This window comes from Temnothorax nylanderi, unplaced genomic scaffold, assembly GCF_030848795.1.
Source record: "Temnothorax nylanderi isolate EJ_2023f unplaced genomic scaffold, tnyl_v1.0 TNYL_tig0003_pilon, whole genome shotgun sequence".
In the NCBI taxonomy this organism is placed as follows: Eukaryota; Metazoa; Arthropoda; class Insecta; order Hymenoptera; family Formicidae; genus Temnothorax; species Temnothorax nylanderi.
Window position 1 is genome coordinate 2,754,311 of NW_027249065.1, and position 27,728 is coordinate 2,782,038.

At 42.7% G+C, this 27,728-nt stretch overlaps 5 protein-coding genes across 8 annotated transcripts in view; 3 read left to right on the forward strand and 2 right to left on the reverse strand.

Annotated features, from left to right (window-relative positions):
- Window positions 1-1,221: 1,221 nt before the first annotated feature.
- LOC139770261 (histone-lysine N-methyltransferase SETMAR-like) lies at window positions 1,222-4,103 on the reverse strand. 2 transcript variants are annotated; one of them, XM_071702092.1, is made up of 3 exons: window positions 3,891-4,103; window positions 3,059-3,235; window positions 1,222-2,976 (listed from the first exon to the last, which is right to left on the reverse strand). In XM_071702092.1, the coding sequence occupies exon 3, from the start codon at window positions 2,920-2,922 to the stop codon at window positions 1,864-1,866; it is 1,059 nt and encodes a 352-aa protein (XP_071558193.1). In that variant the 5' UTR covers window positions 2,923-2,976; window positions 3,059-3,235; window positions 3,891-4,103; the 3' UTR covers window positions 1,222-1,863. The 2 variants fall into 2 exon arrangements, with proteins under 2 accessions (XP_071558193.1, XP_071558202.1); XM_071702101.1 differs by lacking the exon at window positions 3,891-4,103 and having other exon boundaries at window positions 3,059-3,398.
- A 710-nt stretch (window positions 4,104-4,813) lies between these two features.
- On the forward strand, window positions 4,814-7,167 carry Slh (sec1 family domain containing Slh). The gene has a single exon (XM_071705178.1). The coding sequence runs from the start codon at window positions 5,097-5,099 to the stop codon at window positions 6,987-6,989; it is 1,893 nt and encodes a 630-aa protein (XP_071561279.1). The 5' UTR covers window positions 4,814-5,096; the 3' UTR covers window positions 6,990-7,167.
- Window positions 7,168-7,318: 151 nt separating this feature from the next.
- Window positions 7,319-9,527, forward strand: LOC139771971 (coiled-coil domain-containing protein 42 homolog). Its single transcript, XM_071705221.1, has 4 exons — window positions 7,319-7,527; window positions 7,877-8,165; window positions 8,294-8,533; window positions 8,957-9,527. The coding sequence occupies exons 1-4, from the start codon at window positions 7,409-7,411 to the stop codon at window positions 9,302-9,304; spliced, it is 996 nt and encodes a 331-aa protein (XP_071561322.1). The 5' UTR covers window positions 7,319-7,408; the 3' UTR covers window positions 9,305-9,527.
- A 321-nt stretch (window positions 9,528-9,848) lies between these two features.
- LOC139771962 (coiled-coil domain-containing protein 63) lies at window positions 9,849-15,019 on the reverse strand. The gene is made up of 6 exons (XM_071705212.1): window positions 13,395-15,019; window positions 12,895-13,285; window positions 11,937-12,271; window positions 11,274-11,497; window positions 10,795-11,057; window positions 9,849-10,498 (listed from the first exon to the last, which is right to left on the reverse strand). The coding sequence occupies exons 2-6, from the start codon at window positions 13,243-13,245 to the stop codon at window positions 10,205-10,207; spliced, it is 1,467 nt and encodes a 488-aa protein (XP_071561313.1). The 5' UTR covers window positions 13,246-13,285; window positions 13,395-15,019; the 3' UTR covers window positions 9,849-10,204.
- A 141-nt stretch (window positions 15,020-15,160) lies between these two features.
- The window catches only part of LOC139771944 (bicaudal D-related protein homolog), a 28,424-nt gene continuing 15,856 nt past the window's right edge, over window positions 15,161-27,728 (forward strand). Inside the window, exons 1-4 of one of the 3 annotated variants that reach the window (XM_071705200.1) lie at window positions 16,257-16,722; window positions 17,702-17,841; window positions 18,775-19,646; window positions 20,804-21,332. In XM_071705200.1, the coding sequence (XP_071561301.1) occupies window positions 21,090-21,332 (243 nt within the window). In that variant the 5' untranslated portion in view covers window positions 16,257-16,722; window positions 17,702-17,841; window positions 18,775-19,646; window positions 20,804-21,089. Of the gene's footprint in view, window positions 15,690-16,256; window positions 16,723-17,701; window positions 17,842-18,774; window positions 19,647-20,803; window positions 21,333-27,728 lie in introns of those variants that run through there. The other 2 variants (XM_071705193.1, XM_071705184.1) reach the window with 2 other exon arrangements.

The following is a 27,728-nucleotide window of genomic DNA, read 5'->3' on the forward strand; positions in this document are numbered from 1 at the left end:
TCTTATGTTCTATGTATCTATGTGCTTCCACCTCTTGACACTGCTATTTATTAGTTAGATCAGAAGGAATTGTTTTTAAAAAGCGAGGTAAGAACAAGTGAAAATCAGTAAAACTGAATTGTTCAAAGTTATTTCAAAGAGTTCGATGCACAACGTTTAATTATTATCTACATGACTGGCTGGCTTTGGAAAACATGTCAGGATTTTTTGTAAGAATGCTACTAAAGAATAAAGGGCAGTATTTACAAAAAATACAATTATACTAAAAAGAGCATTCAATGAACTTTTTTATAAATTTTTGGTAGACCATAAGCTTTTGGGATGAGTGGAATCACTGGAATGTAGATTGAAGTATTCTTTATTTGACATAAACTTTCTTGTAGCCAATTTTTAAAAAGTACATATTAGTTCATTGAGTCCTTTTTCAATCTTAAGTGATGATATTTTTTACAGCTATTAAATATTATACTTCACATTATATGTATGTAGACGTAGATTATTATATTTTATGCGTAAATGTCCGACGCTGCTTTCACTAACCTTTGCGAATCATTCCTTTAGAAATATAAAAAAAATCTTTTGTTTTAAATTTACATTGTAAAACATCTGTGCGCAGGAATGACTTGTTTGCTGTTTAAATGTTCGTTAAAAATTGATAGAGAAAGCTGATAAATTGATAAAAGTACCATTTAATTTATAAGCGAAATGCGAAAATGAGGCAAAATATTTTTAATAGTCATGTAAAAGCGGAACAGTTAAGTAAATTGCATTCTTTTCGGAATTAATAAACACACTGTACAATGTAATCATTTTGTGTGGCTCTGATTTTCTTTTAATCAGAACAATACATTGATAAAGAAAGAATTATCTCTAGTATCTTTTTTCACATTTCTAATATATATTTTAGGCAATGTATTTAATAGAAAAGTGCAATTGAGATTAATCTGAGGTTCCGTGAATTTCATGATTACATCTACATGAATTGTTTAATTGTTAGATATTGTTTATGCTATGTTTACATGAACCTTTTTCATGTAGACAATATAAACAATGTATTATTATTATAAATTGAATGATCGATTGATTAATTTTTCAATTTTTTTTAACCATATTTTTGCGCACAGTCCAATAAAAATAAAAAGTAGTTTTTAATTAGGTTAGATTAGATGCATTTTAATTTCAATTTATTTATTAATTAACTATATACAGTGACATAAAAGAAAGATATGCATGATATAAATATAGAGATATTATTATTTATAATACGTTGATATCTTTGAGCTTTTAAATGACAAAAAGCAGTATATTACATTCTCATTTCAGTGCTTTAAATTCGATATAAAACTTATACTCAGGTCATCTATTGGAAATATTATCATCTTACCTCCGGAAAATAGTTAGAAATTTGTGAAATTTTTTTATATCAATAATATCCATGCGCAAATATGATCAACGTATATTGTCTAGCATCTGCTATGGATGTAAAATCTACACCTGCGTCCTTTTAATTGTTCGAAAAAATCCTTCATGTTCTTTTGGGGGAATCGGGACTTAAGAAAAAGGATTTGTTTTAAAATACCTGCATAGACATGATTAATATATAATCGTTCTTCGATATTTGTTGAAGATCGGTATAAACTCTACCTCGTCCACGTATTATGGAACTTTTCGGAATAAATTCCGATCGGAATTATATTGTTTTTCCTAGGAAACACAATAAAAATTTAGGACATGATTAAACAATTCCGATCGTCGTAAATTCCGTTACGTCGTAAATTTCAAAATTACGTATCTACATGAATTACATACGGTTGCTGTCCAGACTTTGGTACAACTGTCACCGAAAAAATTACAAGAAGTTAATTATTTGTCATTACATTCCTTTAAATAAATTCCTTCTCCGTCACTACAAAACTGTAAGCGATTAGAAAAATTTTCGAAACAGTCTTTGTACTGTTCTTTCGATATCGTCTCTAAAGCCACGGTCAAAGCCTGTTCCATGTCGTGAATATTATTGTATCGCTTTCCTTTTATCGCCGATTTGAGTTTTGGGAACAACCAAAAGTCATTTGGATCCAAATCAGGCGAATACGGGGGGTGTTCCAGTGCTGTGATGTGATTTGTGGCCAAGAAATCACATACCATCTTTGATTTGTGCTCCGGTGAATAATCGTGTAAAAGAGACCAAGACCCTTGCTCTTGGTATTCACGAATTTCAGAAATCTTGCGCCACAAGCGTTTCAGAACATCTAAATAATAATCAGCGTTCGCCGTTTGATCTGCCGACATGAATTCCTTGTGGACGATTCCTTTTGAATCAAAGAAAACGGTGAGGAATGTCTTGATTGGGCCCTTCTGCATGCGCACTTTTTTCGGTTTTGTTCCTTTTCGGTTCTGAAACTCCGCGTCCTGCTGCTCTGTGAGTGGCTCATATTGGAAAAACCATGTTTGGCCACAACTTACGATATTTTTCATAAAATTTGAATCAGTATCAGCTGCTTTTCGCATGTCTTTGCAGTGCTTTACTCTGGCGTCTTTTTGATCATCCGTGAGCGTGCGCGGTACGAAACGTTCACAAATCTTCCGTTTGCCCAAATTCTGTTTCAGAATTCTGTATACAGTTCTTTCATGTATGCCAGTTAGCTCCACGACGACACTTGTGGGCACATAGCGGTCCGATCGAAGGATTTCAAGCACCTTTTCCACCTCTTCGGTGGAACGACTAATTGTTTTTGATATTTTTGAAGCGTCTGAGATATCCTCTCTACCGTCATGAAATTGATTATACCAATAACGAGCATTATGATAAGACATACGATTATTACCGTACTCCATCTTTATCATTTTGTACGTTTCGCCGAATTCTACGCCCAGTTTGGCACAAAATTTAATATTGGCTCTTTGTTGCGTTTTATTATCCATAGTATTTGCTCAACAAATGTCAATGAGATTCTGTTAACTTATCAAGAGACGGCGCTGTAGGAAAAAATTATTAAAAATTAGTCATACCACAGACTGGACAGACTGTGTATATGATTTATATTATGTTTATACGAACCTTTTTCACGTAGGCAAAATAATCAGTATTGCTTATAGTTCACGGTTGCAATATACACACGTATGTATATATATATATATTTTTTCTTCTTTTTTCATGTGTATAAAATCGAAATATTGAAGACCATTGTTAATTTTTTCTCATATCCTAAAAATTGTGTCCAAAGTGATAATAGTACTGAAAATAAAATAGCAAACAAAATATAAATTTCCGATACTTCTGACAACGTATAAATTTTTCATGATTCCCTCCGTAGATTATTCATTATTTACATAGGTGACATGTTAAATATACAATAAATAAAAAACTCTACGTTCGATAAAAGCGAAGCTAAATGTAAAAATCGAACGGCCAACTTTCGAGCAAGACAAAGGATGCTATAGTTTAAACCAACAAAGAACAATTTTATTATAATAATATAAACACAAATAGTTGTGACGTTGTGACTTAATAAGTATACCGAATTCGATTGGATGTATACTCATTGCGCACCGCGCACCGATGAATATTACGGCCGTTGTACACTGATCCGTTGTCAGACTTAATTGCGTAAGTATAATAATCAATAGTTTTAAACGGCATGACGTAAGTTACAATAAAATGCAGTAAAAAAAATCAATAAAATGTTGTGACAAATTTCGTCAGTGAAAAGATGGAAAGCGCGAAAAATGGAGTCCCCAAATTTAAAATTGATCTCCGAAGAATTGTAATCGGTGACGGCAAAAATAAGTCCTTATATACTTTGTGCCTACTGTATAGAATACTATGCATTTTGGTAAAATGTAGGTCTAATCTGCGATATAGATAAAAATCACTTACGGCGGAAACTTACTTAAGTGGTCAAGATTAATAAAAAAACAAGAGATGATTCCGACGATCACAACTAAGAGCTTCTTTTATATGTGATGGCTTGTGTCAGACTGGCATAGGAACTAAGGATCGCCGGAATACATCAAGTGAAATAAAGAACAAAGAATAATAACAAACAGTGATCAAGACCTTGTGTTTATAATCTAAGGCTGCGTTCCAGAACCACGCTCTTAGCTCAAAGAGCTCTGTCCTTGCTCAACTTTCTGTAAGTAACAAAGATAGAATGACGCTCGAGCGTTAAGAGCGTGGTTTTGGAACGCAGCCTAAGTGTTTTAAATTTTGCTGACTCCTGGAGGACGTCGATATGGGAATCATCCAACAACTCCGTGTCCTTGCTAGAATTTATAGTATAAATTATACCATTGATTTCCTCTTTGAGCAAATGCTCAATTATATGCATTATAAAAATGCATTATATAAATTTTCGATTTTTCGGATAAAATGTGATATAAATTAATGTGATCAAGTATAAGGTCTGTTAGTTTTAACTAAACTTCTTGTAAATTAATCTTCTTTCTTTTTCTCTCCAACGTGAAAAGGCAGAGAGGAAAGATGAACCGTGTAAGAAATTCGGCTAAAACAAGCATGCAGGTTTGTAATCTGATAAAAATATAAAATTCCGATAAAATATAAAAATCTTCGATGATCCTCTCCGTAGATTCTTCATTATCAACATAGATGACATGTTAAACATAGTTTACATTATATATACACGTAAATGTAAATCATTAATTATGTTTTACACGTAAATGCTCAGTGATACTAACAGCAACAGATAATTTAGGTAACTGTAAGAGTATTATCTAAAGTAAGTCAGATAAGTCACTGCTTTATCGGCAATGTATTGTCACGTAACGTATCAAACGAAAAACATCAAAACGTGACGTGTCCGTCTCCCGTCTCTCCGTCATAAGTACAGTTTGACAGCTCGGCGGGTGCACAAGACCGGACTAGATTGACAGACTTCTGAGAATTCCGCCCTATATGCGACACCAGGTGCGCGCTCGACGTCTCCCGGGGTCCCGGGGATCGCAGCGGTGGTCGCGTGCCACGTAATTTGACTGGCAGCCTCCGGCTGCCGACCGTGTACGAGTGTCGCCCGGGTGTCGCGCGCGCGCGCGCGCGAGGTTAGGTTCCTCGAAAAACGGGTGACCCTTCCCCGGTCACGATGAGCCTGCGCGACCGTCAGATAAACGCCCTGAAGCAGATGCTGAATCTGAATCAGCCCGAGCCGCGGCTCGAGGGCGCGGTGCCCACGTGGAAGATTCTCGTTTACGATCGCCTGGGCCAGGACATCATATCGCCGCTCATCTCCGTCAAGGAGCTGCGCGAGCTCGGCATCACGCTGCACATGCAGCTGCACTCGGACCGCGACTCCATTCCCGAGGTGCCGGCGATCTACTTCTGCGCGCCCACCGACGAGAACCTCGGCAGGATCGGCCAGGACCTGCAGAACGGCCTGTACGACGTCTACCACCTCAACTTCATCTCGCCGATCAGCCGGCAGAGGATGGAGGACCTGGCGGCCGCCGCCCTGCTCGGCGGCGTCGTCGCCAGCATTCACAAGGTGTTCGATCAGTACCTGAACTTCATCACCCTGGAGGACGATCTGTTCGTCCTGCGGCATCAGAACAGCGACGTGATATCCTACCACGCGATCAATCGCGGCGACGTCAAGGACAGCGAGATGGAGTCCGTGATGGACATCATCGTGGACTGCCTGTTCTCGGTGTTCGTCACTCTGGGCACCGTGCCGATCATAAGGTGTCCCAGGGGCAACGCCGCCGAGATGGTTGCCAAGATGATCGACAAGAAGCTGCGGGAGAACGTGTGGGACGCGAGGAACAACCTGTTCGAGGGCGAGGCGTCCGCGACCGGCCACTACAGTTTCCAGAGGCCTCTGCTCATCGTGCTGGACCGCAACGTCGACATGGCCACGCCGCTGCACCACACGTGGACGTACCAGGCGTTGGCGCACGACGTTCTCGAGATGACGTTGAACAGGCTCGTCGTGGAGGAGAGCGTGGGACGGTCACCCGCCGGTGGGACACGCTCCAAGACGCGCGCCTACGAGCTGGACAACCGGGACCGTTTCTGGTGCCAGCACAAGGGCAGCCCGTTCCCCCGAGTGGCGGAGGCCATACAGGAGGAGCTCGAGCAGTATCGCACCTTCGAGGAGGACGTGAAGAAGCTCAAGTCCACCATGGGAATCGACAACGACAGCGAGATGGCTTTGTCCATGGTGTCCAATAACACGGCCCGTCTGACCAGCGCCGTGAATTCTTTGCCGCAGCTCCTGGAGATGAAGCGGCTGATCGACATGCACACGTCGGTGGCCACCGGTATCCTGAACGCCATCAAGTCGAGACGACTCGACACGTTCTTCGAGCTGGAGGAGAAAATCATGAGCAAGCAGACGCTCGACCGGAGCGTGTTGGAGACCATCGGCGACCCGGACTGCGGCACTGCCGAGGACAAGCTGCGTCTGGCTATTATTTATTTCATTTGCACGAACATGTCCGACGCGGAGTACGGTAAGCTCGAGGCGGCGCTCACCGCGGCCGGCTGCGACCTGAACCCGCTGATATACGTAAAGCGTTTGCGCAACTACACCAGGATAGCCGAGATCCAGAGCAGCTACGAGGGCGGCGGCACCAAGACGGTCAGCATGTTCTCCAAGCTGATGAATCAGGGCTCGTCGTTCGTCATGGAGGGCGTGAAGAATCTGGTGGTGAAGAAGCACAATCTGCCCGTCACCAAGATCGTGGACGAGCTGATGGAGTCCAGGCAGTCCTCGCGCACCGAGGACTACCTCTACCTGGACCCGAAGCAGCTCAAGCACACCGAGCAGATGCCGAAGAACCGGCCGACGTTCCAGGACGTGATAGTCTTCGTCGTCGGCGGCGGCAATTACATCGAGTACCAGAATCTGGTGGACTATGTGAAGCAACGAAGCGGAGCCGGGGTGAATAAACGCGTCATCTACGGCTCCACGACCTTCATCAACGCCAAGCAATTGCTCAAGCAACTTTCTCTGCTCGGCCAGGAAGCCCACTCGTGAACGGACACATGTATGCTTTTATCATCCTCGCCAACCGTATTGCGCGTTTCCCCCCTTCCCCTCGTCGTTCTTTCACCCGCGCGATATCTAATAGCTATGCATTTTTTTTAATGAGGTCATTGTTAGCTCTTGTATAAAGTGTACGATAAATGAATAAAACCCGGTTCGTTATTTTCAACGATGCCTCTCCCGTGCCTTCGACTTTCCCTCCCTCCCACCGCGCGCCTGCCACGTGTTCCTCGTCTCTTTCTCGCGCCCGTGTATGCGCGACTGCATTCAATTTGTTTGGTCGATCAGTCGTGCACGGCAGAGATACATATGCTTCCTTCTGTGACATATTTTTTTAAAGCGTATAAACTCTTACGTTGATACGTTCGTTGAAAATTAATTAAAAGTACATTTTGAAAAAAAAAAAAGAAATGACCACGGCGCAAGATGAGTCGAGAAATCTTGTGCATAGAGCTGTTATCCCGACCGATTCGCAGAAAGCAGTTTCGGAGTACTTTATATCCAAGCAAGAGGAACGTCAGGCTATCAAGTAACGCAATTAGAAAACAATTATAAATGTTGTAACAAAGTATTCTTAATTGTTCTTAATATATGCCGAGGGATTATGCGTCAGAAAATAATTAGAAGATATTATGGGGAATGTGAAAATAAAGATGTACAAGATAAACGATCCATTGTAACACGCAACAATTGATTTAAGAACACGAAACAGACAGTACAATAGAATTACGAGCTTTCACGTTTTTATTTTATTTTATATAATAGGAAAATTATATTTTTAATAAACTTTGAAATAAGATTTAATTTAATATGTCTCATGTTTCGTTATTTGTTACAATTATAAATTATATTTTCGTCACATTATAAAATAATGTTAGAAAATATCCGGAATGGGACAAGGCGAGGATTTGCCCGGCGACAGAGGTGATCAGGGCTCGTCGGCAATTGACCGAGGTTGAAGAAATATTAAGGGAGAAACGAGCGGAACAAGAGATAAAACGTAAATGCATGGACGAGCAATGGGAGGAGGCGAGAAAGCAGCAATTGCAGTTGCGGCAATCTTTTGTAAAGTTTAATACGCTCGTGAAGGAGAACGTCGAGAAGCGCGAGCGAGCCGAGCAGAAGATCAAAGAGGAGCACGAACGCCAAGAGAAATACAAGCGAGAAGTACGGAGACGATATAGGGAATAAATGTTAGAAGCTCCGAGTTTCGCGATTTTTAATCGAACAACTATTAAAAATATATAAAAAAAGGATTTATATATTGATCGTAACTGATATTTCTTTTTTATTAGATCGAGGAATTGGAGCAGAAATTGCGCTACATGAGAAACGTGCGCGATAAAATGGAGCGATACGTAGGGGAATACAGGAAGTACCAAAATTACTTGGACAGGGTCGTGAACGAGACGGGCGAGTTTCAGTCGATCAACGAAATTTTTAATCGCTACGAAACTTTAGTCGAGGCCAGACAAGCGTTGTCTGATCATCAAGACAGGAACCTTCAGATGCTAGAAGACAAAGGAACAGAAATAGTATTGTTTTAATAATCATCTATTTGTCGTATCTCGAATCATCGTGGTCCTATAAATTCTCATTATCTTTTTTTTTTAATTATTTAATTTAATCGCCTTTTATTTCGATATTGCAGTGATTTACATGAATTGACACGATTCGCAATTACGACTGCTTTATTGATTTTCATTCCGCAAACAGCTTAAAGCACTTTCTTAAACTTTTTATTAAAATATCTTTGTTTTTTTTTATCGCGCTTAATTCGCATCTATCATTTTTCGATTTTCAATCGTGTTTTTAATCGTATAAATTTTTTTTACGTATTTGATATCTCTTGGCTTTCACAAATATCTGTTTCAAATAGTATTCTCTCTGCCCTCCTCAATAAAAAAAAATAGATTCAAAAGCCGAGAGTTTATAGCTATAACTTTTTTTACGTGCAGCATCACTTGACGGAAGTCAAAACGCAAGTATTAATGGGCCTGAATAATAAATTGGCGCAACTGCAAGCGAGATACGATCGGGCGAAAGCGCAGGAATTGAAATGGGAGACGATCGTATCGAAGATAAAGGAGACCGCCGCGGCGAAAAACTTGGAGCTTACGCAAGTGAAGGCGTGCTGCTGGAACATCTATCAGCAGATTTGCAAGAGGAAAGAGATACCCGTCAAGGTGAGCAGCGAGGACGTCGAGCAACAGCTGATTCACATCAAGCGCACCATCCTTGAATTGAAGCGCATTATCAAGACCGTCAAGAAGAAGGTGCGGGAAGAGAAAGGCTTGCCGCAATAGAGCTATCTATCATCCCATTACCGCGACCGATTGCGATTCTGCGGTATCGTAAAGCCGGCGGATGAGTGACGACAAAGTAAATGAATGAAACACTCGGTAACAAAAAATTCCAAGTTGTACCACCTTCGTAAAAAGTGTAAATGATGTTTTTTTTTTAAATCTATATACATATATCTTAAAATGGATTTAAGTAAAATAAATCCATTATATAATTCAAAAAGTCGATACGCAGAGTTATTGTCTTTGTGACGTGATTGCGCGTTTGCGGCGATCTGGTGATTCCCTCGCGGGCTGAATCCTCGTAAGCTTCACACAAACTTTATTACGAAGCAAAAGGTCACGTCGCAAATCCACGAAGAAAATACGTCGTTAATTCGCTTTATTGATAACGTCTTTGAATAATCTTCCTAGCTGCCGGTAAGTGACAGGCGGACACGTTGTGAAGCAGCTCCGTATAATCCTCCATGAGCCTTTGTCGCAGCTTCTGCATGGCTTCGGCACGTGTCAGCGGTACCTCCAAGCCCTCCGAGACGAACTGCATCTGCTCTTGCTCCACGCAGCTGCATATGTTAAAGTAATCAGATGAAGTTGACAGGCGGCCCGGATATCCTCGACGCGTGTTTAGCGCCGAAGTAGTCAATTAATGAAATCTTTTCACTGATATATTGATTAGATGTCTACCGATTAAGTATCGTGTACTATAAGTCAGTTTCTAATCCCCTGTTTTGATAGGAGAAGAGCTGAACTATTTTAAGTATCGAACGGAAATTAGACTGTCATGTTCAAGATTAAATGCCTGAAACGTTAGAAAATTTCGAGGATACCCGTCGATAGACCGGAAGGATGTGGGCTCAAGGATACGGAATAAAGGAACGTGATAGGGTAACAAAGCGGGGGGGCTCACAGAACACAGGGTTGGGTGGGTACGATGCGATTGAGTACGGGCACTTTCAGCCTGGGCTTCCTCTCTTCGTCCAGCCGCAGCTGCGGCACTTTGCCCTCCTTGTCCACCCAGTAAACCTTGTGGAACATCTCGGTGATACGTTTCTCGATAATGCCCAAATAGAGCATGACGTTGCTCATGGTAACGTGGGTGTTGTCGCCCAGCAATTCTAAAATCGGCGAGTTGTCGCAACGTATCGCCTTGAAGAGGCCGTCGATCCCCCGCAGCAGCTTATCCATCACATCGTTGCACTGGAATGAAACATGAGTAATTATTCGTTGCACGTTCGGGCTGCTGCGGTTTGCCGAGTCGCCATGCGGATATCGAAACCATAAATTCGTTTTATTAAGATCAAGGACGATACCCGAGAATGGCGAGATAATCCTTGAAAGGCGCGACCATTGATTTGCTAATGAAAATTTCAACAGTGACATCTTATTATCAATCGACGATAATATTTTACGTTCTAAATAATGTTTTCAAGTTTCGAGAAAATAATCGCAAAGTTTTCAACGTAAAATTTCCAACAGTCTTTTCTTTTATTAACCTCGGCGAGATCCTCCTCGGCAGCATCCGCCAGCGCTGTCTGTTCCTCCAGTTCCTTGGCGATCTTCTCCAAGGTCTCGGCCTGCTGCTGGTCGCGATGCACATTCAGGGCACGTGCCTCGTCGATGGCCGCCGTCAGCTGTTCCATTCTCGCCTGAAGACTTTCCAGTTCGTCGTTCAATTCATTCACGTAGCTGAAGAGCGCGAAATTCTCCTCCTCTTGCTTGATGAAGTGCGCGGTGAGCTTGTCGATTTCTTGCTCACCTGTTTATTTACGATTGCATTAATCGGAGCCGAGATTTTTAATGTAATAGCGTAAACTATCAGACATAAAGTTTGAATATCAAATAAGCGTTAAAATTATACGTCTACATCTGAAACTGGAGCAAGCTTAAGTATGCCGTGAGAAAATCTGAGAACACAAAGAGAATGCGTTTTAGCATGCCCGATTATTCTAAACAAAAGCCCGGTTTACGGTACCGGTGAATTGTCTGATCGTCTGCAAGATTTGCGTGAAGGCCGCTATCTTGTTTTGCTTCTCCTCCCGCTTGGCCTGCCTCTCGGCTTCCCTCTTCGCGTTCAGATCGACCATCTCGCGGAACTGTCCCTTCACGCCAAGGAACTCCTGCAGCTTCATCTCGTTGTCCAGAGTTCTCTTCAATTCACACATCTCCGACGTGTGGTTCTTCAGGTCCCTTATACCCCTGCGAACAGAGACGCCTTCTCGTCAGTTTATGGATTGGAATTTTCCTCTCTGCTCGGCAGAAAATTACGCAAATTCGCACCGCGGCCGAATAAATCAAGGACTCGTTACGGCATCGAACGGAAAGCGAGCGGCGGAAATTTCACGCGCCATTGGCTCTCCGCCGTTGCTCCCCCGAGTTTCTAATTCAAAGACAACGAAGAGACATCGGGCATTCATTCCAGACCGAACGTTAGTGGATCTCTTTCGCGTAGTCAGTAACAAAACCATCTAGATTATAGGGACAACGATCCGAAGAAGGTTTCCACTTTCGCGAGTGGATCGTCGATCGGCAACAGCCGATGTCGCGTAAATCGCCGATATTTTACGCTTGCGCAGATCGCGTTTCACAGTACGGCACCGATTCAACGGCGCGGAAAATCCGCGTCGCATCTCCTTACCTCTCGCGAAGCGCCTGGATCTTGTTGAGCTCCTCGTCCCGCTGATTGAACGTGACCGTCGCCTGCTCGATCAGGTCGTTGATGATCTGCTTGCCCGTGTTCAATTGGCCGATCAGCTTGGTCCACACCTGCGTGAACTGCGACCGTTCCTTCAGCAGGGTCTCGATCTCGGCGCGCAGCCTCGCGTTTTCCGCTATCACCAGGTTGAACCTTTTCGTCGCCACCTCCACCCGGTTCTCCAGCATGAGTATCGTCTTGGTGTGCTGCGCCGCTATCTCCCGCGACTGCACGTCGGTGCGCACTTTCATCTTCATGCTCGTGACATCCTTCGAAAGCTGCAACAGCATTCTTACATGTCGTAAACGTGATGTCGCGAGGATGAAAGTGATATTTCTCCTCATCTATGTGTACGCTTAGGAAGACGAGGCAATCTCTCGCCGCGACAAGTCGAGACGCTTTCGTTCATTATCGATCACTACGGTCGCGATATAACACGTTTGTGGTCTCGCATCAAATATTCCGTCCTATTTTTCTTACATCTACGAATCGGTATTTCGGTCAAGCGATTAATTTTGTTTATTTTTATTCGTAGTGTCAAATTAATAATTATACTCGATTTGGGGATCATTTTTAACCATTCCTATATTCAATACTGCTCCTACTCAATCGTTATTTTAATTAAAATAATGGAGTTGAAATATTACTGTTTTGTGTTAAAATAAGAAATTTCGACACACATGGTAGTTGAAAATAACAAAATGTCACTTAACTCAAAATATTAGTTTAAATTTCATCTTTTAATATTTAACAGTGAAGGATAGATTACTTGGCTTTGCTGAAATAGTAATTATTTTCGTGTCTACATCTACAAACAGATATATATATATATAATCAGATTATTTGCGCGTATTTGCTTATACAGATCTACATAGACATGATATATGGCAATACCAGCAACCTTGCCGATCTGTTCGTCGAGCTCGGCTATCTGTCGTTTCTCGTTCTCTATCAGCTCGATATAATTGGCGCGCTTCGTCAGCAGACACCTCAGCTTCCCGTCCATCTCCACGTCCTTACGCGCGAACGCTTTCGATCGCGCGGTCTTAATCGCCAGCACGAGCTCGGCCTTTTCGTATTCCAGCCGATCGATCGCGTTCCGCTGATTGCGGAGCTGCAGCCTCGCGTCCTCCGCGCACGCCGCCCGATCGTTCTCCATTATCCTGTACTGCCTCTTCAGCCTCGAGAGCTCGGCCTCCGCCATCGTCTCCAGCTCCAGCTCGTCCTGAACCGGTTGCTGTTTGTACGCCATCTCGGAGTCTCGTCTCTGGCAACCTTATCCCCTGGCAATTCTAGAATTTATTAATATAATAATCGCTGATGCAATTCGCAGGAATCATCTTGCATTCGGGATCGAGCGAGAGCATCCCGGAGATTATTTTATTATTTCGCGTTACCTACTTTTTCTTCACGACAAATTTATAGAAGATAGACAGAAGAAAAGGAGAGAAAGCTGTCAGTTTCCCGGAAGACGTCGGTCTTCGCGATCGGCGACGTCGGTCACGAAGATCCATGCAGGGGCGGGTCGCACTCCAGTCGCGATATTCCCCGATGATGACATTGGACGCCGACATTTGAGAGAGACATCTGCCACCCCGCGCAGCCGAGGCAGCTGTGTGTAAGGCTGTAACGTAAAATGTGAGGCGTGCTATAACTGCTATAGACGCTTCTGTTGCTACTTCCGGTTGCTAAGCAATGGGCCCAGCGACGTAACGCTCATCGAACGTTTGGGCGGCTACGGAAATTAATTTCCCCACAGGTAGAGTCGCATATACGAGTGTTTTTAACATATTTTCGGCGCGCAACATGGGTAGGTTAGGTGCAAGACAATGTAATTTCAATTAAAGCACCAAACATATTAATTAAAATTACAAATTTTTTGACAAATTCGGGACAAAAATTTAAAACGTGTCAATTAATCAAGCTGCCCGCTGCTAAAATTGAACTGAGTTAATGTGATGTACTACGAAATTATCGGCGAGCGTTTGTCCCGCCTTTTTTATACAGTTTTTTTTTATACAATGTGAATTAATTTAAAATCACACGCGGCAAAGATTTTAATGATCAATTAAGTTTGACCTCGTGATATCTAGGCGAAGATCTATCGCAGCGCGATAATCGGAAGCGTATCTACAAATTGCTCAATTTAATACGAGTCTATCGATCGCTATAAGATAATCCGCGCGATGCGTTTCCGTTTGTAAATAAAATCGAAGAGCAAGCACAGATAATGAACGAGGCGTTCCTCCGCAATCTAGCGCGCGGAACTCGATTTGCCTTTCTCGTTAATGTTAGTCCTTTCCCACAAGTAACTAGACAAAAAATTCAGTGGAACATCAGGCAGTACGGACTTTTATGTTCTCGTAATTAAGAAACGTCGGATATTGGATATTGCGCGACGACGCGCAATTTACGAAATTGCGCCCTATTTCTCAAACATTTTCCCTATTTTGGTGTCTTTTACCTCTTCAGGAAATAAACGTTCGCCAGGTATTTCCTAACGATCGATAAGCGGAGAAATAATTAATATGTTGATCGGCGACTCGCGAATCCGTTCTTCTCACTGTATTAAATATTAAAGGATGAAATTTAAACCAATACCTTGAGTTAGACAACAATTTGTTACTTTTAACTACCATGTGTGTCGAAATTTATTACTTTAACATAAAACAGTATGTTAACTCAATTAGTTTATTAGTTACATCAACATTGTTTCAGTTGAATTAATGACATATTGAGTAGGAGCAAAAGAAGACAAAAATTGATAATTTGACACTACGAATTTGACAGTGTAAGAGTATATCTTTTTGTAGATGTAGACACGAAAGTAATAACTCTTTTAGTGAAGCCAAATAGTCTATACTTCACTGATAAATACTAAAAGATGAAATTTAAACCAATACCTTGAGTTAGATAACAATTTATTACCTTTAACTACTACCATGTGTGTCGAAATTTATTATTTTAACACAAGACAGTATTATTTCAACAATTGTTTCAATTAAATTAACGATATATTGAGTAGGAGCAGTGGCAAACTAGAGAGATGGTTAAAAATGACACAAATTGAACATAATTTGACACTATATACGAATTCAACAGTGCATCGTTGAGAACCTCATGGGTGCTCATTGGGCGCACCATGGATATTCGGTGGGATTCAGTCAGGTGGTGGTTCGACCAGGTGGGTCAAGTGGTGGGGGCACCCGCTCGCCGATGCAGACGGGGGAGACGTTAGTTCACCTCCGGTGGGGAAGGTCGCCAGGTCGATCGGTTCTGTCCGCCGCGCGCGCGGGTAACGAACGCGCGGAACCTCTCGGGTTCCGACCGACCGCGACCGTACATCGCGCAGTGCCTCTCTCGTATACGTACTTCCGTTTTCCGTTGCGACCCTAACGCGCAAAGCAAAGGATATACTTAACTCCGCCGCGTTGAAATTCGACCTGCCCGCTGCATGCTGCATGCCATGTCGGCGCCTCGCCATTCCTCGGGCTCGACTCGGGAGCGATTTCGGCGGTCGCTCGGATACGCTTCGATCGATACCGTAGCGGCGATTGTTGGAGAGCGTGCATGCGGACGCTCCGTGGAGGATACAATTATCGTCAACTGCGACAAGATCGCGGTGACATCGCGGCTTGTTGTGCGCCGCGACTTCGGCCAAACTGGAGTTGCATTGGAACACCGTTAAATTCGAGAGTTAGTGTTAAATTATACACAATTTTTTAACCATTCCTATAAGTCGCCACTGCTTCTATTCAATATCCTCGTCAATTTAACTAAACCGGTGGAGTTAAAATAATACTGTTTTGTGTTGAAATAATAAGTTTCGGCATACATGGGTTTTAAATGGTGGATGGTAGTTGAAAGTAAGATAATGTTATTTAATTTAATATTTAACGGTGAAGAATGGATTATTTGGCCTCGCGCTGGAATAGTAATTATTTTCGTGTCTACATCTACAAAAAGATATATACTTACTGTTAAATTCGTGGCGTCAAGTTATACTAAATCTGAGTCATTTTTAACCATTCCTATGAGTCGTCACTGCTCCTACTCGATATATCATATCATTAAATTTAACTAAATCAATGGAGTTAAAATAACAAATTTCGACATACTGCATGCAGTTAAAAATAACAAAATATTTAACTTAAGGTATTAGTTTAAATTTTTTTAATATTTAACACTGTAATTTTATCCTATTTATTTAGCTCCATCAGACTTGAATACTATTCGCGAAAATATCCGAAATTATAATACGATCGGAGATTTGTTCAATTCGACGGGACGTTCGATTCAAGTGGATTTTCAACGACTGATCCGCTTTTCTTTTGGATTTTTTTTTATTAATCTCGCATTTTTCAGATTTCACTCCATCCTTCAGAAATAAAGCAAAATGCAAATTGTCGAAATTCCCTCGCGTTTACGCGAGTCGACACAAAGAGGCGGCCGAGCCGCGAAGCGGGTGCGTCGAGCCGAACGAATTACTTTCAACCGCGCGGCAATATGGTGGGGAGAGCCGTGGCTGGTCGCTCTCGCGGAGCACGCTGCACGATTCCGTAATATTTATTTTCCACTCACGGCTAGTGACTCACTACCTGGCCGACCGCGCCACGGCAAGCAGGTAGACCTCGCGGCCCGTGTTCGTGTGTGCGAGATTCGTGACCGCTCTCCCACATCCTCGCGCGCACGTTTCGCAGCATTTCGCAGTGAGCTCGAGAGCTGAGAGGTGTGTGAAGGAGTGTGTGTGTGTGTGTGTGTGTGGGTGGGTGTGTGTGTGTGCATATGTGTATGTCACATGAACAGTGTTCGTTTCTTTTTCAGTTTTCAAGAAAGAAATTATAAATATTTATAGCGTCATAAATATTTATCCAGGCTTTTGCGCGACGCCGCGCAAAATATTTATCGAAAGCGGGGCGAAAGAAAAGATACGAACGCGCTAAAGAGTATTTCAATTTCACAAACGAAGCTACTCTTCGTTTAGCAGAAATTAAGGATACCCAGGCGGTTCGCGCAGGTCGTTTTATACTAATTGGCGAGAGACAAACAAAGACGCGCTCAATGGAAAGCTACCGAGGGTTGATTGCGAGGGGAAACGCGATCGGGGGACGTTTCTTCCGTCGTCGATCGAATTAACGGGGTGGGCGCGAGGGGCGGTCTTATAGATCCACATCCCCCATTATTGGCTTTAGCCGCTAAGGCCGCTAAGGGTTGATGGTGCCGCTAAGCCGACGTACGAATCGATAAACGTGAACTGTCGCACGTGCCGTCCGTGACCGTCGGTTGCCGTCACATTTTATCGCCGCTCAAGGATAATGCGACGCAATTGCGACTCTATCGCCCTATCGCGGACTCGTACGCGCGGTGTTCTCTCTCCACCCACGCGCTTCACCACGGTCGATCCGCCGCGGAACCGATTTTCGGGCGTCCGCGTGCCGAACACGCGAAATCAGCGATTAAATCCGCCCACGCACCGCTCGATACCGCTCCATTCGCGTCGAGCGAGTCGAGTGAACCTCGCGTACTTTGCGCTATTTCGAAACTTCTCGTTTCGAGTCACAGAATCGAGAGATTGACATGTATTTACGCGATTGCGCGATTTACGCAAAAACGAATGATTCCTGTTTGTTTGCAAAACACGGTGGGTGCCTTTCGTTGGCGACTCGTTGATCGTACGCGACACAAAAATAACGCCTTACGTCACGTAGGTTTAGCGAGTCATTCGTAGGAGAGAATGTCAAGGTGCCGCTCAAAAAAAAAAACGCTAATGTTCAAAGTATGATATTGCGGATCGGGAATCGATAGTGCGCGTCATCTAGACGGATGCGCGGAAATACTTATTGTTAGGGTAAGGAGAGGCTGCACACGCTGCTAATCCAAATGTGTCATTTTTTAGACATTTATGCGTGCAAAAATAACACACTTGGATTTGCAGTGCGCGCTCATTCGCTCATCAACAAACTATTGCGAATTTTGTGCGAAATGGTACATAACTCTTCTCATCAGTTTAGTTTTATCAATCACCTTTCCGATGTCGATGGTTTGTCAGAGCAAGGATAATCAATTTTTAATCATTATTGAAGAATTTCTCTTTTTTTTCAATGGCTCTACAGCTCAAGATTGAGCCATGGCCTCTTGAGAAGTTCGGCCTTTATCAATCAAATTCGAGGCCTGCCTTCTTGGTTTCTTAGAGATAACACTCTCGGTGGGTTGCCATTAACCCTTCCGAGAGGTGGCGATCAAATAAAAACCGACGATTTTTGGTCGGATTTGAACTCGGCTCCTCTTCGGCTCATTAGACCAGCGCACATCTTTCTGCGCTATGATCGCCACCAATATATCGAGTTTACCAGATAACATTTTAGCTGTTTATTGACGATCGTCGATGTTTGTTTTTGTCATGTTAGTAGAAGTTCGACCTTTAACTAACGTTTCATTTACCGTAACAATCATGCATGCGTCTAAATGACATGATAATACGATTAAACGTTTTAAATGACGTAATTTAACACACGAAGAAACATGTAAAAAGATCTTCAGTCTAATGTATCATTTTTAGACGTTTATGCGTGTAAAAATAACACACTTGGATTTGCAGTATATTGTCAAGACAGGGAGGAGCTTTTTTAGTCATAGGGCTCGTTGGGTTTTTTGGAGCTTTCTGTCCTAAAAATTTTTTATCCAATTTTTTCTTTGACCGACTCAAATAGCCTCTCCTTACTCCATTATTTCTAAGGGCGATAGTGGCGAGAGACTAATACCTTCTTGATTTTTCTTCTAGAGGTGGCTGGACTCCCGGTGCGAGATGATCCCGTCGCAAATGAAACTCACGCCGAGAGACTCTCGTGATCTGCAGTTCCAACGTAGAAGATCTCTGCTTCGTCACTTTGAAATAAGCAGCGCAGTTGTCTGAGAGAGCCATCCATCTTCCTCCCGATCTTTCTTATGCGAAGTCAAAGCGAACGTTGTTCAACGCGGATAAATGGAGAACCACGGAGTATCATTGCGCCGTAATTCACGCGGCTCCTTTCCGACCTGACAGCGCGGTGCTCGCCGCGAGAATCATCGATCATCCTTACGATTAAATCCGCGGGTGAATTCGTAACCGGATGTGCTCGAACGAGTTGTGAACGAACGAACGCAAGTGTGGTGTCGCAATTGGACTTTCCATTCGAGTGGCCTTGCTCCTAACAAGGAAAGATTGAGGAGTCGCCGGACGATCGACCGAACGATTCTCTCGAGCTCGATAAACGTCTCCTTCTGGGACAGGGTATATGACATCGAGCTGCGGCGCGCGGGGCAGCGGGAGGCGGAAGAAACCGCCTCCAGGTGATAGCCGCGGTCGATCGATAGCGCGGCGAACTTCCGCGATCGATATCCCCGGGGAGAGGCACAACGGAGAGTGCGTTGCACTCGCGCAATGAGAACGTTCTCGTTGTCCTCGTCGATAATGATGGTGCTGTTAACGATGACGGTGATGCGGCCAGACCCAGTCCGGATGCGTTTATGCGAGTGCGAGTACGTCGAGCGCAATGTCAAGGCGACCGATCGCTTCCGGTAGCCGAGAGAGCGCTGACACACGATTCTCGAGGACAGGAACCCCGAAGGAGAGAGACCGACGCGCGGCGTCGCGCGATTACGCGGAGTTGAGAGGTGAGTGCGTTATATGCGGTCATTCAGGCGGTTCTTGAATCGCGTGCTCCTCTCGCCGCTGCGAGGTGCTTCAAGGCCCGACTGCTTTTGGGTCGCGCGCGGTCCTCGAGCGAAACAGGTTGTTAAAGTCTATCGAGACGCCGAGCTGATGCACCTCGAGGTCTCTTGCAACGCGGAATGAATCTCAAAAAAGAAAGAAATATAAACGTGTCTAATGTACCTATTTTATGGAAATTAATAGCTTAGGAATAAATTAACACACGTGAAATTCGTTTTCATTGAAGTCAAAATATGATGTACAAATGAACCCTTTGTTTCATTTCTTTCTCTTTTGATGGACACTCGTGTCGTAATAGCCGTATTAGATAATAAGAAAAATATACAGACTATCGATCACAAATATTTGCTCACGTATATTTCCTCACGTTTCTCGTGATGATAAAGATTTGGAAAAATAAAGATTGTTTTATCTGAAATCAAAAGCCAGCAAATAAATACAGCTGATGATTCATACAGAATTCTAGGATTTGAATTGCATAAATTGCAAAAATAAAGGAAGTAAAGTTTCTGTGGATGAAGAAATATTTATGAGCAATGATGTAGATAAGATTCGTTTACGGTCGATTAAATAGCTTCTTATAGAGATTTATACGGATACTTGATTACAGTGAAAGGATATCTTATTGTTTTAGCGATGTATGTATTTTATTTCTGTAGTCTCTTATCATTAACGTGATAATCTGCCAATGCTTGCCTGAGGGAAATTGTTTTTTCGTCATACGACGACGCTTTAATCAAATCTATATTGAATAAAAAATAAAAATAATAAATTACAACAGTATAATAATAAATTGGGAGCAGAAAATTATATGCATACAATGTTGAAAAATATATATTATGTAACTAAACGTTTTATATACATCTTTAATAATTCATTTAGATATAATACATGTTATAATCTTATCTTATCTTATAAATGCTACATTAGAATAAAAACATATATTCCACAAAGTTAAACTCAGTTCCTCGACTCGGGTTCGTTAGGTTTAGTTCGTTTAATTTCGCTCAGTTCTAATATCGCATCGCCTGCACGGCGCGGCGGCGCTTCGTTTGTCAAACGCAATAAGAGTGAAAAATCTGGAATTAATTGATTTCAGCTAATCAATGGCGCCCGGTAATTTGACGCTGCCCACGCACGTCCGCGCGACGTCCACGAAGGAGAGCCGATCGTGACGACGTCACTGGCATTATCACACCGTGTGTCCGCGTCCGTGTCGAATACATCTGACGTGTTGTTGCCCAAGTGTTCACCTGACGCGGAGTTTCCTCTCCCCCTTTCGTGCCGCACATCGATCGAGAATCGCGAGTTCGTGCCGCGCGAATCGGTGCAGAAGTGACGTTTCGCCGTGCTGTGCCGTCAGGAAGGAACGCCAATAATTCGCGATGCTGCCGAAGAAAGACTGTCAGACGGAGCCGTACGCCCTCGAGGACATGATCTCGGATCTCCAGGCGAGGAGGCACTCGCTGGACCACGAGGACGTGGTGCAGGACCCCGCCGAGTTGCTGAAGCAACGCGAGAAGGACCTCGTCCTGGCCGCCGAACTCGGCAAGGCTCTACTCGAGAGGAATCAGGAGTTGACGAAGCAGGCTGAAACCTTGGCCGAGGAGTACTCCGCTAAATTGGAAGTGAGTACATGTACATATTGCTTGAAAAAGTTTTGTTTACCTGACACATTCGAATCCATTAGTCCAAGAAGAAGAATAATCTACGTGTAGAACGCTCTAAATATAAATGTAGGAAATAATCATTCTTCCTTCAATCGTTAAATATAAACTGATAAATGATGAAATATTAATAAAAAAAAATACTGAAGTAAAAATCACTCATTTATATGAGATGTTGCTAGATAAAAGAGAGATTTATGAAAATAAATAATTCAGCGTTTTCTCTTAAGTGCGAAATATATATAACTATATACGAGAGCAATTTATCGTCCACGCTTGCAGTTAAGAGATAACGCTTATATAATCTTTTGCTCGGCGTTTATTAGATAAAAATTAATTAAAAGCGGAGTGCATCGCGCGATTATCCGATTTAACGAGGTGAGTTTTACTTTCGACACGCCTGCGCGGGATTGCAACCTCGTACGAGGAAGGCACCGCGGTGGAAAAACAATATTTTTTAATGGAAAAACTACGCCGTGAGTCTGCTCTGTTTCGCATGTACATAATGCAATCCGTTCGTTGCACGTGCGCAACGGCGCTGCAAGCTACGGCGAGTTGCAACCAGCTCGTGCTCCACTTTCGCGAACGTTAATCCTCCTTCCTTCGATTTTATATCTTATTACATTGCTGCTAGTTTTATGACGAAATAGACGAGGAAACCTGAAGTGAGACTCACCGACCGCATAAACAAGCAACTCCTTGAGAATCTGTCCACCGCGGCGATTAGGGACGCCGCGAGCCATATTTACATCGCCGAGTTTCATCACTGCAGCGTCTCGTCTTATCTGATCGATAAAACTGTTAATTGTACGAAGATAAGGCGAAGATAAAACAATCTCTATCTATTTAAAGTAGAGATATATCCTGTGGCATCAGCGAAATATATTTCTCCTGGAATTCTTTCAACAACAAAAATGTCGCACGTGTCGTTTTGTGAGAGCTAAATTGCAAATCTGTCGGTCGATCGTAATCGAAGGCACGGATCATGTCATTTAACGCGTCATTGAACGCGATGGAAATTGGACTGCATTATCGTGAACTATCAGTCACACTCGTGCCGCTGAAGTAAATGCAGCAATCCGCAAATATATTGAACGAAGGTTTTTCCGGGCGTTTACTTTTTCTCAACAATGCAGTGCAGCCGAAGGCTCGAGAAGCGACGGCGGACAGTCGCAGAGCAAAAGACATTTCTAATGTCAACCGGCCGGAAATTTTCACCTTTCGTGTTTAACGGACACACAGTCGCTTTCCAACATTATGCCGCAGCCGGCCGGCTGCGGAAAATTTGCTGCCGTGATGTACCTACGCGAGCATGCAGCGCACGCCGATTACATAAGACGATAAATAACGCGGAACTCGATGCCGGAAAGATTGAAAATACACGCTGCGCCTCGTCACGTATATTCGAGAAACAAGGGACAGACACGTGACAAGATATGCGACCAGCGCGAATTTCGGAAACTAAACACATCGAAAAGACTCTCGTATCAATTCGATAAGAAAATTACAACCCGGGAATGGGCGCCTGATTTTTTTGCATAAATGATCACCTGGGATAATTTTTACACCCTAATTAAAAGTCATTATTAATTACAAATTGCATATTTTTTATTATTCTATAATTTATTAATATTTGAGGACAATAGATTTACTCAACATTTTTTGAAGAAAGTAAGGAGAAACCAAAAAAATATTTTAAAAAATGGAAAAAACATATTAAAATTATTGTGACGTGAGCTTCATCTTTTCGATATTGGGGTGTAAAAATCACCCCACGCGCCTGTCCCCGGATTAATATTATTTGCTATTAAAACCGAAACATTTTGTATAAGATATGTATTAGTGTCCGGTCCAAGCTCTAAATTAATTTAATTAATCGCTCAGAAACTGTCAAGTTTGGGACATTTCCGCCAACATGACTTACCATAACGCTCGCTTTCTTGTTCTCCTAATGTGCCACCACTCGTCGCTAGAATAAACGCAATTTCTCTCATTTATATAATTGCCTTTATTTTACGGCTGTTTGCATGTGATTACCTTAAATGTTTCGTTTCCTCTCTCTTTTATGCCTTTCCGAGAGACACGCCGGCATTCGTGGAGCCATCGGGACGGGCCAAGCGAGACGGTTAGGGTTACTCGCGTCCGCCTCAAATACCAGGCTGTTCATTTACCGCCGAGTATTATTATTCGCGTTGCGCGTATGCTTTCTTGCGACGGCTATTCTCCCCTCCGCGAAGAGCGAATCGCGAGGAACGAAGGAAAGAAAAGAAGAAAATACAGTGAATAAAGGTCATCGATAGAAACGTACGGTTTCTCCGCGGATTTCGTCGAAATCGGGCCACGAGACACATCACAAGTTTGCATTTCAAGTGACCTTTTCTTTCTCTTACGACGACGATTCGTAGGCACGATCGAGATCCTGCCCGCGTCTCGATGGTTTCCGACGAGCGAGAGCACACTGTTAAATATTAAAGGATGAAATTTAAACCAATACCTTGAGTTAAATAACGTTTTGTTATTTTTAACTACCATGTGCGTCAAAATTTATTATTTTAACTCCATTGGTTTAGTTTAATTAATATTGTTTTAGTTAAATCAACGACATATTGAGTAGTAGCAAAAAAAAATACGAAAATTGAGTATAATTTGACACTACGAATTTAATAGTGCGCGTTGAATTCCGGGAGCCTGTTCAAACAAGAAACGTCGGATCTGCGGGTCTATCTTTTCATCATTATGCTTCTCTCATAAATTGCGACAGAATTAGCGTAGATTACGGCAGCTCGGTCGCTCGGCAACTAATGCTGTTTACCTAATTGAACTTTCCTCCTTTTGTCCGTGTTGTTGCATTTTCGCACTTGCTCCACGCCGGTGCCATGTTATTTAATTCAAGACCGGTTGGCGCAATCGCGCCTTAATAATAATAAGCGTGGTTTCGCGGCGCGGTGCGGCGCGGCACCCAGCGTTTCGTACACGGACAACGCGATTCCCTACCGACGATCGCGGGGAGCCACGAAAGCGTGGAAACAAGCCACTTAAGCAACAACGAATGGCCCCGGAGACAATGCCCGGCACTACGCTCTGCCTGCGCCTGCCTACCCACGTATCCCCTATCTTTCCGCGTTCTGCCTGTCGCCTTATTTTTGACCTCCGTGCGGAAGGCCCGCGCCTACTTGTACCCTTTAAATCGGATCTGGACAATTACCCGTTACAGCGAGCACAGCTACTGATGCACTAATTGTGAGACACGATGTGGCAAACGAAAAGGCACGAGCCTTTAATCCAGTCTCTCTGGAGTTAAATGTTAAATATTAATAGTTAGTAATAGTTTGAATATTTAAATGAAAACATAGTAGATACACGTAAGTAGAACGCATTAGAAATATAAGATGTACCAAGAAATGGTACGATAATAAGATGTAAGGAGCAACCAGCGAAGATACAATCTTTGATCCACATTTAAATGTTAAAACGAGAATGTAGGACGCATGGCCATCATACTGTGAAATTCGTAGTGTCAAATTATACTGAATTTGAGAGTCATTTTAATTTAACCATTCCTACAGTTCGCCACTGCTCCTGCTCAATATGTCGTTAATTTAACTAAACCAATGAAGTTAAAATAATACTGTTTTTTGTTAAAATAATAAATTTCGACACACATGGTAGTTAAAGTTAACAAAATGTTATTTAACTTCAGGTATTTGTTTAAATTTCATCCTTTAATATTTAACAGTGCAGAGAAGGAGGAGTGGAGAAAAAGCTCCATCCCGCGATGCTCACAATAGTGTCCCCGCGAGAACTGTGCAGCCGAGAAGATAGCTACCTTCATCCAAATGACTGAAATGACAGTACGTGACTCCCTTCTTACTTCCGGATATAATTATCCTTTCCGGCGAGAGGACAAATTTCTTCGAACACTCGTGCGGTTGTACTTATATAAAGGGAAGAGATTATCGGAAAATTCTCTAGCTTCTCGTTTCTTGCATCTCCGAGATCTATTTAGATGTTCTATATACATGTTAATAGATTTGGAAATAAAAATTCGCGCTTTCGTATTTGCGTTAATTGACATTCGTTCATTTACAATCGTTCTCTCGCTTTTCGAACGACATTTATCTCTTTTTTCCTTTCTCTTCTCGCCAATGTTTGCGAACATTTAATCGCATCGACCGCTATGAGTAACGCTTAATTGCGTCACCACGCAAATTTAATGTGCGCGTGCACCTGCTTGACGTCACGCCGTTATCTATGACGCCTCGTCTATGCACGAGCGTGTTTACTCGCGATCACCATTTGAACGCACGTTGCGTGCGTAAAATATTAAGCGTGAAGGCGATAGCACGTTCCAGACCGAGCGCCGCAGGCGGGACCATCTAATGCTTCCGGTTTCGTCTTTAATTAAGCTCGCCACGCTTGTATATCGAAATAATCGCAGTCCCTTATACAACTCGAATCGGTTGAAAGCATCGCGAATCATCGATGGAACGTACGTTTCCTCTACCGATCGGTTCCTAACCATTTCGACTCGATATTCAGTTACGCCGGACGGTAAATTATGAGCGTGTATAATTAATGAGTTGCACGCGAAACATCGATCATGCACGAATTTTCTTCGCGTAGAATTGTTAGTAATTGTCGCCCCGGATTTGACATCTTCGTTGATAAATGTGCGACTGATTTAATTAGCGACACTTTCCTAATCGTATATATAATTATTATTAACATATATATAAATGTCTAATTATATAATACAATTATATTTATTCAATAAAAATCCGAGTGCAACTATTGCGACTGCAAATGTTTAAGACTGGAGAAAAATCAATTTGTTGTTAAGTTTGCTTGAAATCGTACTTTATATTCAAAGGGAAACTTAGAGAGCTGGCGTATTACCGCTTTCCTATCACCTGATTTACGATCGCGTTAATTACCGCGCGGACAGACCGTAGCTCATTTGCGATCGTCATCTATCACCGAGCAAAACCTTCGAGAGTCCCAGTCTAAGCTGGCGATCAAAATTCGTCAAAATTACACTTTCATCTTTACGCGCGTGCGTAACGAAAGCCGAGCCGAGTCGGGTGGTGTGCGCTCGCGGATTGTATAATTGGTCGTCTGAAAGCGGACTGCTCGGCAACCGATTCGCACCGGCGATAAAACGCGGGTCTTGTATATGCAAGCGCATGCACACGCGACGCTCGGCAGAGGCTGCGGCGCTTCTTCGCGCTTTGAGAAAGCCGCCGAAGTTTCGCACGCCTCTGCACCGCGTCGACCTGGGAATCGGCGGCTCGTCCGCGGTAAAAATCGAGATCACCCATTAACCTCGAGAGATGCAAGCGTGCTAATTAAGCGCGGAACACTTAATTAGACTGTCACGGTCGACATTGGCTTGTCCCGCGCTTGAATTCGAGGGCGAGAGAAAAAAAGATTAGCATTACATTGATGAGGTATCTCAGAACGGCAGTTTATCGTATAATTTTTCTCAAGTGTCTTTGTCTTGATTGTTCGATATTTCTCGATGAATGCACAGAGAAAAAGAATATTCTTGATTGAAAATATATCTTTAATTTTAACGTGGAAATCTTGAAATGAGATTGTATTGCGTTAAACGAAGAAAACTTGGTTGAATGAAGTCATTATATAGGTCAACCAAAAAAAATGTTGAAATAAAAAGTTAAAATTCTTATAAGAAGATTATAGTGATCTTGCTTATATACGAAACAATCTATATATATATAATGACTTCATTCAACCAAGTTTTAATCTCAATTCAAGATTTCCACGTTAAAATTAAAGGTATTTTCAAATCAAAAATATTCTTAAAACTAAAGATATTTTCAAATTTAGAATATTTTTTTCTCTGTGTAGGAAAAACACTGTCCGCATCTGTCTCTGGTGTTCTTTCTCATTTTTAAAATTCGTATATAAGGATCGTGTATCAATATGCGCGCAGCACGACTCACTTTTATGTCTAATTCTGAGCGGCAAGAATAGCGAAATGACAACAATCTCGCAGGGGCAATATAAATATAGACGCGATAATTCCATGTAATCTATTGTTTCCAATGAACGGTGGCAGAATTCGTTATGCAACGAAAGAGCACACAATGGTTCCGGCCGGTGGTCTCGAGCGGAGAGAGAAACGGAATGTGATGTAAATGAAGTCACGTTCGGCCTATCCTGCACGCGTATTATACGCGTCCCGGAGCTTTCCCAGATATGCCATAACGAGTCAAACGACTTCTCGCATCGGAGCGAAGAAAAAAAAGCGCGCGCGAGCCGCTTCGCGATCAGCCGACTATGGGCCTTGCGAGATAATGGATCGACGCGATGCCCCGGAGGGAAGCGTGGAAAACT

What these genes read in the sequence shown, in the direction of transcription:
- LOC139770261 (XM_071702092.1), bottom strand. Translation starts at nt 2,922, where the DNA reads ATGGATAATAAAACGCAACAAAGAGCCAATATTAAATTTTGTGCCAAA.
- Slh (XM_071705178.1), top strand. Translation starts at nt 5,097, where the DNA reads ATGAGCCTGCGCGACCGTCAGATAAACGCCCTGAAGCAGATGCTGAAT.
- LOC139771971 (XM_071705221.1), top strand. Translation starts at nt 7,409, where the DNA reads ATGACCACGGCGCAAGATGAGTCGAGAAATCTTGTGCATAGAGCTGTT. An exon ending in AAGAGAAATACAAGCGAGAA is followed by an intron (nt 8,166 to 8,293) that starts GTACGGAGACGA and finishes CTTTTTTATTAG; the next exon opens with ATCGAGGAATTGGAGCAGAA. An exon ending in AAGACAAAGGAACAGAAATA is followed by an intron (nt 8,534 to 8,956) that starts GTATTGTTTTAA and finishes TTTTACGTGCAG; the next exon opens with CATCACTTGACGGAAGTCAA.
- LOC139771962 (XM_071705212.1), bottom strand. Translation starts at nt 13,245, where the DNA reads ATGGCGTACAAACAGCAACCGGTTCAGGACGAGCTGGAGCTGGAGACG. An exon ending in ATCCAGGCGCTTCGCGAGAG is followed by an intron (nt 11,498 to 11,936) that starts GTAAGGAGATGC and finishes CTCTGTTCGCAG; the next exon opens with GGGTATAAGGGACCTGAAGA. An exon ending in CCGAGGAGGATCTCGCCGAG is followed by an intron (nt 10,499 to 10,794) that starts GTTAATAAAAGA and finishes GTTTCATTCCAG; the next exon opens with TGCAACGATGTGATGGATAA.